This window comes from Dendrobium catenatum, unplaced genomic scaffold (genome assembly GCF_001605985.2).
Source record: "Dendrobium catenatum unplaced genomic scaffold, ASM160598v2 original_scaffold_192470, whole genome shotgun sequence".
NCBI lineage: Eukaryota > Viridiplantae > Streptophyta > Magnoliopsida > Asparagales > Orchidaceae > Dendrobium > Dendrobium catenatum.
Window position 1 is genome coordinate 162,755 of NW_021510888.1, and position 18,425 is coordinate 181,179.

Below are 18,425 nucleotides of genomic sequence, written 5' to 3' on the forward strand. Positions count from 1 at the left end.
AACTTTAGAATCTTTCAACTATAATATCATTTGTATATATTATCTATTAATTTAATATCTTTGTGTTTTATTATAATAAGAGTTATGAAATGTAAAGATCAAGGTCAATTTGATCCTGATTTTAGAGGCAAGTTCTCACAAATGATATGAACAAGTTAATATTGAATGAATCAATCAAAGTTCACCCATCAACCACTTTCTAGCATGGCGTGGTTCATTTTATTACAGGGGTTGAGGTGTGACAAGGGTGATGAGGGCTTGGAGGACATCCTTCCCATCTTATTCTCATATTTTTTCAACAAACACAACACTTTCAACCATTCCATAAAAGTTTACTAAGGTATGCACAACCAAAGGTGTCAATATTTGATACGACATGAAAATCTGATCCGAATCAGATCCAGAAATTTTGGGTTTAGACCCGATTCGTTTCCAAAACGGGTTGGGTTCAGGTTCCCGGATTCGACCTGTTTCGGGTTCGAGTTGACCCGACGGGTTGCCGGGTCAACCCGAAAACTTGTTTGAAATGACTGCCTGGCTGCCCGCGGACCTACCCCAGCCTGGCTGCGGCATGCCCGGCTATCCATGGACCTGCCTGAGCTTGCCCGCGCAGCTACCCGCGCTCTCGCCGAAGCTACCCACTCCTACCAGCAGTCGGCCGCATGCCCAAGGCTGCCCACGCACCTCGCCCGCGCTCGTTCGTGACCAAGTCCCCCACAGCCCCCCCCCCGCCCCCCCCCCCCCCCCCGCCCCACCCCCCCCCCCCCCCCCCCCCCCCCCCCACCCCCCCCCCCCCCCCCCCCCCCCCCCCCCCCCCTTCCTGTCAGGTCGGGTCAACCCGGCTACCCTTCCGCATTCGGGTTCCGGGTTCGAATTTTTGACAAGTTTTCCTACTCGGGTCGGGTTAGGGTCCACCTGTTTGAACCCGAATCAATTCCAGATTCGACCCGAACCCAACCCGAAACCCAATTTTGACACTGCTATGCACAACCTATCAAAATCACATGTAAGCTTCTGAACTCGATGGTAACTTAATATCCCCATCGAAGATGATAAGACTAAGTTGGTTGGTGCACAAACACATTGCATTATAAACTTAGTGGTGTAAGTCAATCATTCTTATGGTATCACATACTAAGATTAAAGTTATCAACCTACTTAAGCAGTCATTTGTAGCCTTATAAAATTAAGCTCAATTACCTTTATTATTGGAAAAAAGGGGGGTATAGGGTAGGATTTATGACGTTATCATCTCAATTTAACAAACTCATAGCATCTTTTTCATGATCTTTTGTTCTTAAAATGGAAAATATCTTACTTATAATGGGGGAATGGTAAGACCTTAATGGGCATAGGGAACATGTTATCCTCTCATTTAACACCCTCTTTTGACTCTTAAGCTCTAAAGAAGGTTTTGAAATATATTCTTAGGGAGATGAAAAAGTAGTTGGAGTCTTAAAGAAGGAAGGATGGAAACATGCTTAATTAATCAAAAGAGATTATTTTCATTGGAAACATTTAGAGCTTTAATTACCAAATCAAATTAATGCTAAAATTTAGAGTAATTAGGTGGTTAGGCTTGATCTCCGTTGAGTTGAAATGTCAATTAATTTAGCCTTGAGTACAAAATTAAGTATGTGATGAGATTTAAGAGAAATTAACTAGATTTAGTTTAAGGCTAAATCTTGAGCTTGATCCTTGCTAAGGTATGTTAATATGTCACAAATTTTGCTCCTAGATATAATGAGAGCGACGAACAAATTATAACACCTATTAATTAAGTGGGAGATAGAATTTATCGTAAATAAATTTTAAACAAGTAGTTGATACACATTTCTATTAAATAAGCTTAATATAAGTTTATTTAGTTAAAATTTAAATTATATTTCTTGAGAATAATTAATGTCCAATTATAAAATAACAATACTGATAGGACAAGCAAAAAAGTTTAAGCTAAAACACAAAACAAGAAGTTTTCTCTACTTATCTAAGCTTTTAACAACTCTTTTTTAATCAATCAGACAATTTTGATTACATTTAGGATAAATTTTTTATTACTTTTTAAAATAATTTTTTAGTATTAAATTTTATAGTATAAAAAATTTTGTGCTAAAAAATTATTTAAAAAAACAGTGAGAAAGTCGTCTCAAATGAGGCCTTAATCTCATTTAAAAGCTTAGTTTATCTTCTTTCACTCAACATAATTTAATAAAACCAAGTTCAAGCTAGGGGTGCCTGCTGCGCTCGCGACTGTTTGCAGCCCCTGCTCGGCTCGCTGTGGTCTGATGTGCCCGTCTGTTCGGTGCTATAACTTCGAGGTTTTATAGATTCTGAAGTCTGAAGCCATTGTTCATCGGAATACAGAGACGAGGACGACAACGAATCGTGGGCAGCCATGAGTACCCTGAAGTTCTGTAGTGTATGGTGAGAAAGCTTTCAGCTTTTAATTACTTTGTGAGATAATTTTTTGGATTTTTGTGATTCTTTGATCTTCATTTCTGCTTTGTATGTGTGTTTTCAGCAATAACATTCTCTACCCTAAGGAAGACAAAGAGCGCAAGGTCCTGCTCTATGTCTGCGGTAACTGTGACCACCAGGTTCTATTGTCCTCTTGCTTGATCTCCTCTTTTCAACTATGTTGATGTGGGCTTGGTCTCTCTTGCTTGATCTCCTCGTTTTCAACTTTGTTGATGTAGGCGGTCTTGCCTTGTTGTGATTGAAACCTGAACTTCAGCCTTTTAAGGGTTTTGAAACTTGGATGAGTTTTTTTAATTGTAGTAGATCCGATTTATGATTATTTTGTAATTTGAAATAATTTGAGAGGGATAAGCTGTATGACCTACATTTGAGGATGATTTATCCTCTTTTGATTTAGTGGGCTTCAACAAGTTGATTCTATAGCTATACCTACAGCAGCTTGAACTTTCTTTAAAGGAAGCCAAATGGTGCATTATATAACAAAGTATCAAACCTATCAGGAGCAAGTTTTATAACTCGGTAAATCCTTTTTTTTTTTCTGGCAGTAGGAAACTATATCAGACTGCCAGGAGGAGCAGGAGGAGAGGAAACTATAACTTAGTACTCAAACAACTGAAGAATTCATTAGCTGATTTGAGTAGGAATGCACCAGCAAATGGATGAACCCATCATAAGAAACCAATAAATATGTTGAGAAAATCTTGTAACCATTAAATGTTTACAATTCATCAAAATAGATGCCCAAAGATTTGGCTTTGGCACTAGTCAACTTGAAAAGAGGAGATGCTACTCCTCTCTTCTTTGATTTCTTAGAACCATCAATTATAATAAGAGGAACATCAATTGGAGCTTCTGCATTTCTCTCAATGACAAGATTGGAAGAGATCTCAACAGAAGTAGTTTTGATTGAAAGGATTTGTAATAAACATCTTTTGATTCATAGAAGATACGGCCGTAAAAGCAGAAGAGGGAATCACAATGGATTAACAATAGACTAAGATGATTTAGACATGTAGAATGAGTACTCTAAAGATTTTGTGCAGAATAGTTTTAACATCTCATGTAACACTTATTAGGAACAAAAAGAGAATGAAAATATATAAACATGGATTCGGCTAACGATGATGGCTGTATTGTTCGATCATTATATCTACCTTAAAATAGCCATTGCCTCAGCTACCCTTATTGCCACATTTCAGCATCTAAAGATATGGTGTAACTTAGCCAGGGAGTCTGAGGACCTAATGATTTTGAAGTAATGCTGTAACAAATTCTCTCTATTTACGTGTTATAATACAAGTACAGAAATTTTATCTAGATGATTATAGAATGATTACTATGCATGATGAATCTATATAAATTCTTCATATGTAGGGTTAATTGTGTAAACATAATACACACATCATATTTTGTCGCACATATGTACTCACGTCAGCTTCATTTCCTTACACACATATATATACCTTGTAACTGATACTCTTCACTCAGATAATAAGATACATTTTCTCTTCTTTACAAATCTATCTTTTCCCTTTCTCGTCTCTATCTGCGGCTCAGCTCCTCTTCTCACATGTTATCAGACTGCTAGGATGGGGGATCAAGATTCCACCTCTACCATCCCCCCGATTCCACCACCACCCTCTCCGTCACGCCGGAACTCACCATCCCGCCAACTCTCAAATTCATTCTCTCCAATATCAAGAACCTGATCTCCTACACTCTCACCGTCGAGAATTACGCTCTATGGAGAACTCAGATCTTCCAACACCTTACTGCCAATGGGTATGATGATTACCTCACAGAAAGCATCGAACCACCGCCGGAGGCCAACTCGGCCGAGTACGCTCGGTGGAGACTGGTAGACAGCAACCTCATGTCTGCGCTTTTCTTCACTATATCTTCGACGATCCTACCGTACGTGATCACCGCCACAACCGTCCACGAAGTCTGGCAAGTTCTTGAACGTCGTCTTCAGGCGTCAAGCCGCTCACGCATAATTCAACTCAAGAATGAGTTGCATCATATCCAAATGCAATCCCTCACGATGCAACAATATTTGGCAAACGTCAAGAACATCGTAAACACAATCGCTGCCTCAGGAACCAAAATAGATCCGGAGGACATAGTGCTGTATATACTAAACGGCTTACCAGCGAGCTACAATTCCCTCAAAACATACATTCGTTCTTCATCCATACCTGCCGATCTTGATTCGCTATACTCGCTTCTATGTAGTGAAGAACTACACATTAATCAAAAACTCAAGAAAGAATCATCTCAAACCAATGCCGTTTGCTATGCCGCAAACTCCAATCAGAACAGATCCAAGAATTCCAAACACAACTCCCGGTATCGTAACAATGCACCTCGGCCAAATTCCGCATCAGATCAATCCATCACTCCAGCTTCCGGTCAGAACCCTCAATCTGGTGTTCGCCCGATCTGCCAAATATGCAACAAGATCGGACACATAGCGATCAACTGTTGGCATCGGTGCAACATGAACTACGCACCAACCAATCCTACTGCCCCCCATGCACACTTCGCTCAACCCTCTCAAGACACCTCTCAGACATGGATCTTGGACTCCGGTGCAACCGCACACATGACTACGGACGGCAATGCTATACAAAACCCAACGACTTATCAAGGGCCAGACTCTGTTTCGACAGCAAACGGATCTGCCATGCCAATTCACAACTATGGTCAAGGTTTGCTACCTCTTCCAAACACCCCGCGCAAGCTACACCTATGTCATCTTCTTCATGTTCCCACCCTCACTCATAATATGTTATCTATTTCCAAATTAACTCAAGATAATTCTGTTTCTATCACATTCGATTCTAACGGATTTGAGGTTAAGGACTTACAGGATCACCAACTACTGCTTCGTGGTCGTCTGCTTAATGGAGTCTACCAAATTCGGATGGCTCCAGACCAAAGCTCTCAGGCGCTACAAGCCACTGTCACCTCTCAATCTATCTGGCATGCCCGATTAGGACATCCAAATAACCAGATTTTCAATGTTCTTGCTCCATGTATTACTAATATGCAAAATATTTCTTCTGATTTTCACTGTACCTCCTGTCGCATGGGCAAAAGCCACAAATTAAAATTCAATAACAGTAAATCTGAAACTTCTAAACCTTTCGAACTCGTACATTCCGATGTATGGGGACCGATTCCTCAATCTGGTTTTACTAATTTTCGCTATTATGTCGTGTTTATTGATGACTTTACGCGTTTCAACTGGGTATATTTTATGAACTCCAAAAATCAAACAATTAACTGCCTGAAAAATTTTATCAGTCTTATACAAAATCAATTCGCCAGTACACCAAAGCTCTTTCGCTCCGATGGTGGAGGCGAATTCACGAGCGCAGCCTTCAGCTCACTACTTCACAGCCACGGCATAATTCACCAGATGAGCTGCCCTTACACACCCGAACAGAACGATCTAGCGGAACGCAAACACAGGCATCTACTTGATCTAACCCGCACGCTGTTACATGCATCCAATCTGTCGGACAAATTCTGGCTAGATGCAATATCCACTGCCAACTACCTCATCAACCGGCTACCGTCCAAACCACTGGCTCTTCGCTCCCCCTACCAAATGCTGTTCAACACCAAACCAGACTACTCCCACCTAAGAACGTTCGACTGCCTCTGCTACCCGTGGCTTCAACCATATACAAACAACAAATCTGAACCACGGCCTCTTCCCTGCTTATTTCTGGGATACTCTCCCAGCCATAAGGGGTACAAATGTTACAACCTTACCACTGACAAGGTTTACATATCAAGGCATGCACAATTTCAAGAACACATATTTCCCTTCCATAGCAACATTCCTCCTACCTCGGACAACAGTTAGACCTCCCTTCACAGCATTCCGCCGCTCCTTCTAGTACCAGCTTCAACGACAACCACCACATCCAGGATCAAGAATACATCAGTCTCTACAAATACAACCGCATCTACCATCCCTACTGCCACTGCCCAACCTCATCCAACGCTACAGACCACTACTACTCCAGTACTCATTCCTCCATCAGTACCATCTACACACCATATGCAAACTCGTTCAAAGTCCGGCATCATGAAACAAAAATAGATCATATCTCTGCTTAGTCATACCGAACCACAAAGCACACCAACAACTTACGAGCAAGCCTTTCAACATGAAATCTGGCGCAGCGCTATGAACTCCGAATATCAGGCACTTATCAAACAAGGGACATGGTCTCTCGTCCGGGCACCCACTGACAAACCCATCATAGGAAACAAATGGACATACAAGATCAAACATCTCCCGAACGGACAAATTGACCGTTACAAGGCTCGCCTTGTTGCGCTCGGTTATGCTCAAACTTTCAGACAAAACTACAGCGAGACATTTAGCCCCGTCGCAAAGATGGTAACCATCCGTCTACTTCTTACGTTGGCCATTAACAGAAATTGGACAATGCTTCAGCTCGATGTCTCAAATGCATTTCTTCACGGCGACCTTACGGAGGAGATCTATATGCGTCAACCTACTGGCTTCGAGGACCCCCAACAACCGGATGCTGTCTGCCGTCTCCATAAATCCCTCTACGGCCTCAAACAGGCTCCGCACCAATGGTTTCAGAAACTCACAACAACCCTCCAATCTCGTGGTTTTAGGTTTAGTCGTTCCGATCCTTCACTCCTAATCTACACAAAACTACAAGTACAAATCTATCTATTGATCTATGTTGATGATATCCTTGTAACAGGAAACGATCAATCACAGATTCAACAATTACTTCAGGATCTCCACTTTCAATTCGCCTTAAAACAACTGGGACAAATTTCTCTATTTTTAGGAATACAAGTGACCCGCACTAATAATGGGTTCTTTCTTAACCAGGGACATTATGCACAAAAGCTTCTTCAAGAGGCGGGTCTATCCAACTGCAAACCAGCCCCCACCCCAATAACGCCGGCCTCAAAGCATCAGATGGACAACACAACACCATTTCACGACGCCACTCTCTATCGTCGTCTTGCGGGATCCCTATAATATCTTTCCATCACAAGACCAGATATCGCGTTTGCAACAAATCAAGTGTGCCAACACATGCAACTACCAACCGAGAGTGACTTTCAACATATGAAACGCATTCTCCGATACATCAAGGGGACCGTAACATACGGTCTTCCGATTCTGGCCGGAGACACAAATCTGAGCACCTTCACAGACGCCGATTGGGCCTCCGATTCCACCGACCGTAAGTCTATCTCAGGGTTCTGCACCTTTATGGGACCGAACCTCATTTCGTGGTCCGTCAAGAAACAAGCAACAGTAGCCAAATCCTCAACCGAGGCAGAATACCGAGCGTTGTTAGCTGCCACTTCCGACGTGCTTTGGATTCGGCGCCTCGCGGATGAGTTACAACTACATCAACCTTCTCGGACCACCATCTACTGTGACAACCTCTCCGCCATAGCTATTGCCAAAAATCAAGTGTTTCATGCTCGTACGAAGCATATAGAGATCGACTTTTATTTTATTCGGCAACAAATCGCCAACGGCAGTATAAGCATTCAACACATTTCATCTCAAGACCAAGTTGCCGTTATTTTAACAAAACCGTTCTCTAGCTCACGGTTTGAAATTCTCTGCTCCAAATTGTCCATTCGCCCACCGAATGCATAATTTGAGGGTGGATGTAAACATAATACACACATCGTATTTTGTCCCACATATGTACTCACGTCGGCTTCATTTCCTTACACACATATATATACCTTGTAACTGATACTCTTCACTCAGATAATAAGATACATTTTCTCTTCTTTACAAATCTATCTTTTACCTTTCTCGTCTCTATCTGCGGCTCAGCTCCTCTTCTCACAAATTGCATATTTCTATAAACGTGACTTCTATTTTTATCTTTTAGTCTATTTTTTGGACATTAAGTTTATGAAAGCAGAATACAATCATTCTAATTTTCTCTAGGCTTAGGGCATAGTCTTGCTTATATCATGAGCAGTATTTTTACACCAACACCAAGGAAGTTTATGGAAGTTATATTCTCTTCTTCAAGAACTTATCTACAAGTTATTCATGCAAATGGGCCACTTATTTTGCAAGTCTGAATTGAAAATTCTCTTGTTATGATTGAATGCTAGAATACGGTATACTTGTCTGGCTTGCATTATAAATTCACTGATTTCTGGAAGAATATCTTCTCTTAGGAGGAGGCTGATGACAATTGTGTCTATAAATGTGAGATCACTCATTCAAATGGTAAGCGCAGCCAAATTCTACAAGATGTAGCTGTTGATCCTACTCTTCCTCGTACAAAATCTGTTCGATGTTCTGTGTGCAATCATCCGGAAGCGGTTTTTTTCAAGGTTGATGTTTTCTCTTTATAGTGACAGCTCTCCATCCATGTGATGCCATCAATTTTCTCATTTATTAGTGCTGTATTTCTTGTGGTTATAATGCGTTCTTTATTCTCCATGTTTGTCTGGTCGCATCTTGTGTTGTCGGCATGTCTTATTGAACTTATTTTGTTCTGTCATGACAACCAGGAATGCAATAGCTCACCTTGTCCTATGGGAATAAAAGTGAAGGAAAATTTAGAAAAATTATCTAGAACTCGTTTTGGAAGTGCTGTGATGTATTGTCAATCTAAAAATAATAAGTTTTTTTCCTCAGTATGAAAACTATAGTTGATAAAATGAAAAACTCTATTCTAAAATATAGACACGTGCATCTTCATTCAAATCACTGGTAATGATCTTCTAGCCCTTTGTGATTCGTTTAAAAGACTTTACGGGTCACTTCAAATTGATCAAAAGTTACCTTCGTAGGATTTCTTGGTTTAGGATTCCAATTTTTAACAGTTCCTACTTCTTTGTATATTTTGTGCAAGCGAATCAGTCAAGGATGATAATTGGTTTTTTTATTTCGCACCCATTGGAACCAAAATGCTTCATTAACTTCTTCTAGTTTCTGACAATTGTAGAAATTAGCTGATGTGCCCGGTTTTATTACCATATACTTTGGCATCCAAATAGAGGTGTGGAAATGCTTAGGAGATAAAGGGTGGAAAAGCTGTTGGACTTGATGATATTCCAATAGAGGTGTAGAAATGCTTAGGAGATGAAGAATTTCTTGGCTTACTAAACTATTTAATACTGTTTTGAAACTAAAAAGATGCCAGATGAGTGGAGAATGAGTGTTAATTCCTATTTTTAAGAATAAAGGTGATGCATAAGATTGTGCGAATTATAGAGGAATTAAGTTAATGTGTCATACTTTTAAACTATGGGAGCAAGTTATGGAGCATACGTTGCGGCGTGATACTAATATTTCTCAAATTCAATTTGGATTCATGCCGGTAGGTCGACTATGGAAGCCATACATTTATGAAGAGGTTTGATGGAGAAATATAGAGAAAATAAAGAGGATCTACATATGATATTTATTGATTTAGAAAAAGCATATGATAAAGTTCCAAGATAAGTGCTATGGAGAGTTCTTGAAAAGAAAGGAGTTGATAACGCTTATATTCAAATCATTAAAGATATGTATGCAGAAGCTATTACTTGTGTTCAAACACAAGGTGGTTTGACCAAGTATTTCCCTATTTCAGTTGGGTTACATCAAGGATCAACCTTAAGCCCATATATTTTTGCTTTAGTCATGGATGTTCTCAGTAGACATTTGCAAGATGATGCACCTTGTTGTATGCTTTTTGCCGATGATGTTCTTCTTGTTGATAAGACTATAGAGAGAGTTGAAGGTAAACTTGAATTATGGAGGTCAACCTTAGAGTCTAAAGGTTTTCGCTTGAGTAGATCTAAAACGAAATATATGGAGTGTAATTTTAATAGTAATAGACCTAGTGAGGGGATTGTGACTTTGAGCGATCAAGTCATTAATAAGAGTACACGTTTTAGATATCTTGGATCTATTGTTTAGAGTGATGGTGAAATAGATGAGGATATTATCAGCAGAATTCAAGTTGGATGGTTGAAGTGGAGGAATGCATCGGGCTTGTTGTGTTATAAAAAAGTACCCCTCAAACTTAAGAGAAAATTCTATAAGATGGTGGTGCAGCCTACAATGCTGTATGGTATCGAATGTTGGCCATTAAAAGAGAAGCATAATACTAAGTTAAGTGTGGCAGAGATGAGGATGCTCAGGTGGATGAGTGTCTTTACCCTTAGAGATAGGATATGAAATGAGCATATACGTGAAAATGTTGTAGTAGCTCTAGTAGAAAATAAGATTAGAGAGAGTCGCATTAGATGATTTGGTCACATAAAACGACGGCCTTCCGATGACCCGATTAGGAAAGTAGAGGCAGATTTGACTTTTGCTAAGAAAGGTAGAGGCAGACCTAAAAAGACTTGTTTAGAAAATATTAGAAATGATATTTCTTTATTAGATTTAAACGAGAATTTAACTTTTAATAGAACACAATGGAGGAAAAAGATTCATGTGGCCGACCCCACGTAGTGGGATAAATGCTTGATGTTGTTGTATACTTTGACATCCAAATGCTTGGGATAACACCTCATGCAGCACTCATTGGGGTTGTATGGAGATGAATGATTTATAAAATTGGCCCTAAAATTTGGGATAACATTAATGATGATGAATGATCTAAAGGCTTTTGTTTGAGTAGATCTAAAACTGAATATATGGAATGCAATTTTAGTAATAATAGTTCTAGTGGGGGGATTGTAACTTTGGGCGATCAAGTTATTAACAAGAGTGCACGTTTTAGATAACTTGCATCTATTGTTCAAAGTGATGGTGAAATATATGGGGATATTATTAGTAGAATTCAAGTTGGATGGTTGAAGTGGAGGAATGCATCCGGCTTGTTGTGTGATAGAAAAGTTCCCGTCAAACTTAAGAAAAAATTTTATAAGATGGTGGTTAGACCTGCAATGCTTTATGGTGCAAAATGTTGGCCATTAAAAGAGAAGCATAATATTAATTAAGTGTTGCAGAGATGAGGATGCTTTGGTGGATGAGTGGCTTCACTCTTAGAGATAGGATTCGAAATGAGCATATACTTGAAAAGTTGGAGTAGCTCTAGTGTAAGATAAGATTAGAGAGAGTTGCCTTAGATGTTTGGTCACCTAGAACAACAACCTTCCGATGACTCAATTAGGAAAGTAGATGTATTAGATTTTATTTATGTTAAAAAGGGCAGAGGTAGACTTAAAAAAACTTGGTTAGAAAATATTAGAAATGACCTTTCTTTATTAGATTTAAATGAGAATTTAACTTTTAAAAGGGCACAATGGAGAAAAAGGATTCATGTAGCTGACCCCACATAGTGGGATTAAGGCTTGTTGTTGTTGTAGTAGTAGTATTAATAATGATGAGGATGCCTCCCCAAAGACTCCACACAACTTACACTCATCCTTGGCATGCCACAAGAGGTTTCCATAGATTTTCAGGTTTCTCAGAGGCCAAATGTCATTGTCTCTTCTTTTTTTAAAGGATAGTAGTTATCATTTAAATCTTTCTCATTAAAGATAAAAACAATATTAAAAGAATGTATAGTCTTTTAGTAGCAGAACGCCAAAATGTTTTTATCAAAATATTTTAAGAACTATTAGAAACTCCACAAAATGCTAATATAAAGAGAATTAATCTTTAAAAGTTCAGCAGTGCAAGCATCGTTAACTGTTCATGCTGAAACTCTTCATTTCCTCCTGCATTCTATGGCCTCCATAGTTTTTCAGATCTTTGTCGTTATTTTTCCAGTAGAATAGCATGTCTGTATATAAACTAACTATATGATGTTAAGCCAAAGAACACACCATTTATTTTCTTATTAGTGCAAGTATTCATTATTTCTTGCAACCCAAACCTCCCAAACGCAGTAGCAGTAAATGCATTCCAAAGAGTAATAAATCTTCAATTGAAATTCTTATTCCTTCATATAGAGAAGAAAGAAGGAATTCTACTAGCATATAGTGTTAGTAACACTCCTGTCAATGGTGAGTTAAAAGAGACCAAAAATTTTTTAAGGGTTGCCATAGATATCCAGATTTGATTACGTGAAGTAAATTTACATTCATTATATACAAGAAAAATACAATAGGATTTATCGCAAAACTATTGGATAATAGCTTTTGACAGTAAAGTTACCATCCTTCGCCATCTAAACATATGCATATTGCTACCTATTAGCATATATTAGTTCATTAATGTAACCGTTACTTATTTACAACAATACCTGTACATCTATCTATATATTGCCATCACTGTACCTGTTTTATGGATTGAATAAGATTTACTTTCTCTTCTTCTTGAATCGTCTTCCTTCTCCCTGTTATCGTTCCTGCTCATGGCTGTCTTCAAAATCTAGTCAAGTTCCTTCATGGTATCAGCGCCCAGATGGGAGATCAAGACACCCACTCTTCCTCCCACCCTCCCTCCTCTCTTTTGCCCGGCACTACCTCCACAGAGATGACCATTCCGGCTCCTCTAAAATTTCTTATTTCCAATATCAAGAACCTCATTCCCCACCCCCTTACGATCGAAAATTATGCAATCTGGCGTATTCAAGTTCTTCAACAGGTAACAGCCAACAAATATTCCGGACACCTTACCGGCGCTTCTCCTCCTCCGACCGATGTCACTTCGCCGGAATACGAAACCTGGCAACTGGTGGACAGCAACTTAATGTCGGCACTCTTCGCAACTATTACACCCTCCATCCTCCCCTACGTCATCACCGCCACAACCGCCCAAGAAGTCTGGACAACCCTTGAAAGACGTCTTCAACCGACCAATCGTTCTCGAGTTCTTCAACTCAAGAACGAACTTCACCATATTCAACTCAAGAATCTCTCTATGCAGCAATATCTTACGCAGATCAAGAACATCGTCGATAATATTGCCGCTTCCGGCTCAAAACTTGATCCAGAAGATATAGTTCATTACATCCTAAATGGGCTACCTCAATCCTACAACTCTTTCAAGACTTACATTCGCACATCTCCTCTGCCCGCTGATCTCGACTCCCTGTACTCGCTCCTCTGCAGTGAGGAGATTCACGTTAATCAAGAACAACAACGTGAACTCACCACTGATCAAATGGCACTCTACTCCAACAACAACAACAACTTCACTCGGGGCAAGCAGCAAAAACGGTACATCAAGAACAAGACTGTCAGCAACTATCAGACCTCAACTCTACCGACCCAGCCCCAAACGCAGCCTTCGTCTTCAACTAAATCCATCTGCCAAATCTGCGGGAAAACAGGTCATATAGCGATAAATTGCTGGCACCGATGCAATTTTAAGTTCGCGCCTACGATTTCATATCAACCTCGTGCTATGCTCGCTCAACCGACCTCCTACCCAACTCAAGATTGGATTCTGGATACCGGGGCTACCACTCACCTCACGCCGGACAATGCAAACTTACATCAGCAAACGGTATACAATGGCTCGGACTCAATATCCGTTGCTAACGGTTCTTCCGCACCAATCCAACACACCGGGCAAGGATTACTACCCTTACCTGACTCCACGCGTAAGCTACATTTAAATAATCTTCTTCATGTCCCTTCCTTAACTCACAATCTCATCTCTGTTTCTAGGCTGACCAAAGACAATTCTATTTCAATTTTGTTTAATGCTAATGGCTTTGAAATGAAGGATTCTCAGGACAATCGGTTACTTCTACGTGGCCATCTTCGTAATGGTTTATACTATGTTCAAACGCCGCCAAACACAGCTCCCGTTGCTCTTCAAACCGTCAAGAACTCTCTGACGACTTGGCACGACCGACTCGGGCATCCACACATTCAAATACTACAACGCCTAGCACAAACTTTTTCACCTCCTTTTACCGTCTCTAATAGTTTTTTCTGCAAATCTTGTAATATTTCAAAGAGTCACAAGCTCAAATTTAAAACTAGAACCTCGGTAACCCACATGCCGTTTGATCTCATTCACTCGGACGTATGGGGACCGTCCCCGATTCCTTCCCTATCGGGTTTTCGCTATTATGTAATCTTTACCGATGATTGTACAAGATTTTCGTGGATCTACTTCATGCATACTAAGCAAGAAACATTTTCGCATTTTCAACATTTATGCAAATTAGTGTATACTCAGTTTAACAAAATCCCCAAGATTTTACAATCTGATGGGGGCGGTGAATTCACTAGTACTAACTTCAAAAATTTTCTCCATACTCAAGGTATTCACCAACGTATTAGCTGCCCGTATACACCGGAACAGAATGGTCTGGCAGAACGCAAACATCGTCATGTTCTCGATCTAACCAGGACTTTACTTCATGCCGCCAACTTACCAAATCAATTTTGGGCAGATGCTGTCTCTACCGCCATTCATCTTATAAATCGCTTACCCAACAAATCCAACAGTCACACCTCCCCCTATCAACTCCTTTACCACAAACAACCTTCCTACGATCATCTCCGCGTATTCGGGTGTTTATGCTATCCATGGCTAAAACCATACGCCGACAACAAACTTGCTCCTCGATCGCAGGATTGTATTTTCATTGGCTATTCTCCTCACCACAAAGGTTACAGATGCTTCAACCTTCAAACCAACAAAATTCATATATCGCGTCATGTGGTCTTTGTTGAATCTATTTTCCCTTACAATACTAATTCCACACCTACTACTACTACTGCTGTTCAAGAAACCTCTCCGCTTCTACTAGTTCCCACCTCAACTATGATCCACCACCATACACCCCATCTAACAAATCCCACCAACAATATTCCGCAATCTGAAACCTTCGCACCTCAACCTCTTATACCTGAACCAACCCCGCTCTCTGTTACCAACAATCAGACTCTGCCGAACCACCCTATGCAGACGAGATCCAAATCGGGAATCTATAAGCCCAACCCGATCTACTCCCTGCTCAGCAAACAACCAGTCAATGATACCCCAATCAACTTCAATCAGGCACGTCACATACCACATTGGCAACAAGCAATGGAGTCCGAATTCCAAGCTCTCCAACAGCAAAAGACTTGGACTCTCGTTCCAGCACCACCGAACACAACCATACTCGGATGCAAATGGACATACCGTACTAAGCTCTTACCTAACGGTCAAATTGACCGTTACAAAGCTCGACTTGTGGCTCTGGGATACAATCAAAAGCATGGTGAAAACTATGATGAAACCTTCAGCCCTGTCGCCAAGATGACAACAATTCGGATACTTCTCACCGTCGCACTCAATCGGAAATGGCCTGTCCTACAACTCGACGTTTCTAATGCTTTCTTACACGGTGACCTTCCTGAAGATATATACATGCGCCAGCCTCCTGGATTCCTCGATCCCGCAGCTCCAACCTCGGTTTGCAAACTACACAAGTCTCTTTACGGCCTCAAACAAGCGCCTCGTCAATGGTTCCAAAAACTAACGGATTTTCTCAAATCAAAAGGATTTCGGTTTAGTCGCTCCGACCCCTCTCTCTTACTTCTATCCAAAAATACTACACGCATCTTCTTTCTAATCTATGTTGATGACCTTCTTGTGACAGGAAATGACCAAAAAGCCATACAAGAACTTCTCTGTGATCTTCATTCGGCCTTTGCACTAAAGCAAATGGGACAGATTTCTCTGTTCCTGGGCATTCACATTCATCAAAACGCTCAAGGCTATTTCCTATCCCAAGCTCACTATGCAGCGAAAATGCTCAAGGACGCGGGCTTCCTGGACTGTAAACCGGCCTCAACACCAAGCACTCCGACCCTCAAAGCGCATTCGGACAACAGCCAACTGTTCAACAATCCTTCGCTCTATCGCCGTCTCGCAGGTTCTCTCCAATACCTCACAATCACCAGACCGGACATAGCTTTCGCCACAAATAAAGTATGTCAACACATGCAGCATCCTACCATACAAGACTACGAAAATTTAACAAGGGTGCTTCGCTATATCAAAGGCACAATTTCTTTTGGCCTTCCAATCAAGACCGGCGAACTCCACTTACACACCTATACAGATGCCGACTGGGCATCGGATCACATGGACAGAAAATCAACCACCGGCTTCTGCTCTTTTCTCGGGCCCAATCTTGTCTCTTGGTCCGTAAAGAAACAACCAACCGTCGCCAAATCCTCCACCGAAGCTGAGTATCGCTCATTAGCTGCAGCAACCTCGGACGTCGTTTGGCTTAGACGGCTGGTCTCCGAGCTCCACACCGACCAACAGTCACCCACTACGATTCACTGCGACAATATCTCCGCCATCGCCCTTGCAAAGAATCCTGTTTTTCATGCTCGTACAAAACACATAGAAATTGACTATCAATTTATCCGTCAACATATTCATACCGGCAACATTCTCCTCCAGCACATTTCATCCAAGGATCAAGTTGCCGACATACTAACAAAGTCATTCAACACCGCTCGGTTCCTAGAACTCAGATCCAAATTAACCATTCAAAATCAGAATGATTAATTTGCGGGGGGATATTAGCATATATTAGTTCATTAATGTAACCGTTACTTATTTACAACAATACCTGTACATCTATCTATATATTGCCATCACTGTACCTGTTTTATGGATTGAATAAGATTTACTTTCTCTTCTTCTTGAATCGTCTTCCTTCTCCCTGTTATCGTTCCTGCTCATGGCTGTCTTCAAAATCTAGTCAAGTTCCTTCACTACCAAGGGTAACAATATTGAGGGTAAATTAAGAAGCAAACTCATTTCTATTAATGGGAATGTTCCTTCTCCACTTAATAAACCATTCACTATTTCAATAAACTGAAAAGAAACATAACAATTAGTTTTCTGATAGAAGTGCAAAAATATTAGCTGAAGTTTTATGAAAGAAAAGATAAGATACAAGTGTATCTTCAATTGGAGAGGAAGATCCAGCTCTCCCAAATCTCCAGACGCCGCTAGAGCCCAAAGACCTAAGAGATCTCAAATTTCAGCCAAATTCCATATGCCCTAACCCTAGGAAAACAAACTATTTAATGCATACAATCCAAAAGAAAATCTCTAAACAGTCCCGACATTCAAATTTCCCTCCTAAACTTCTCATAAAACCTTCCTAATCTACTCTTTTGGAGGAGGCGGTTTGTGTGGCTCGTAAGAGACGGAGGAGTTCCGCCTCTGTTATGCGTGAGCCGGTTTTGTATGAACTAGCTAGACCGGTCCAATGTACCGGTCTAACAATTTCCAAACTATGTGAAATAGATTACTTTAGTAGGAAGAACATCTACAGCATAGAAAACTCTCACTTGCTCACTCTGCATATACTCAAGCAATAACAATATGGTACTTGATGCACATCCCAACTTGTTCCCACCCTGCTACTTTATGAACTTAATTATTCTTGTTTTAATATCCTCACATGATTAACTATTCACATATAAATATTATATCTGATGACTTTGCAGGCTACCCCAGAGGGGGAAGAAGGAATGGCATTGTTCTTTGCCTGTTGCAATCCAAGCTGTGGCCATAGGTGGAGAGACTGATGGAGTTGTATTACAGTAAGTCCAGGTTTATTATAATATGATCTCAAGGTATTTAACCCGTAATGCTAAAGGAACATGATCAATCAGCTTTGTTGGCTCCTAACATGGATATTATAACCTGTAATGTCTTTGTTGACTTCAATATACTTCTGTATCTCTTTGTTGTTCCAAGTGAATTAGAACAGAAATTAGCAGAAAGTACTGATTGTGTTCATTGGATCGTTAAGAGTTTGAATTCTGAAATTGCAAAATGAAAATTGTTTCTTGTTTCAGTGCCATATTTGCAGCTTGGACATGCTTCAGCAGAAAAGCAGGAAGGTAAACTTTAAAGTTTAACATGATTAAGAAATGTTCAGCAGATTAAGGCTTCGTTTGGGACAGTTTTCTTACTGTTTCTTAAGACATATTTTTAATACAAAAGTTAAATTTTTTGCACTCGAATC

The 18,425-nt window shown here is 40.3% G+C and overlaps 1 protein-coding gene across 1 annotated transcript; it reads left to right on the forward strand.

Moving 5' to 3' along the window:
• The first annotated feature begins 2,210 nt into the window (after nt 1-2,210).
• Nucleotides 2,211-18,233, forward strand: LOC110115862 (DNA-directed RNA polymerases II, IV and V subunit 9A). Its single transcript, XM_020849257.2, has 4 exons — nt 2,211-2,424; nt 2,522-2,597; nt 8,704-8,862; nt 17,902-18,233. Exons 1-4 carry the CDS (start codon nt 2,396-2,398, stop codon nt 17,980-17,982), a joined length of 345 nt encoding a protein of 114 aa, XP_020704916.1. The 5' UTR covers nt 2,211-2,395; the 3' UTR covers nt 17,983-18,233.
• The last annotated feature ends 192 nt before the right edge of the window (nt 18,234-18,425 follow it).

Excerpts from the sequence above, each read along its gene's own strand:
- LOC110115862 (XM_020849257.2), top strand. The coding sequence starts at position 2,396 with ATGAGTACCCTGAAGTTCTGTAGTGTATG. Across the intron at positions 2,425-2,521 it reads CTGAAGTTCTGTAGTGTATG|CAATAACATTCTCTACCCTA; the intron begins GTGAGAAAGCTT and ends GTGTGTTTTCAG. Across the intron at positions 2,598-8,703 it reads GCGGTAACTGTGACCACCAG|GAGGAGGCTGATGACAATTG; the intron begins GTTCTATTGTCC and ends ATCTTCTCTTAG.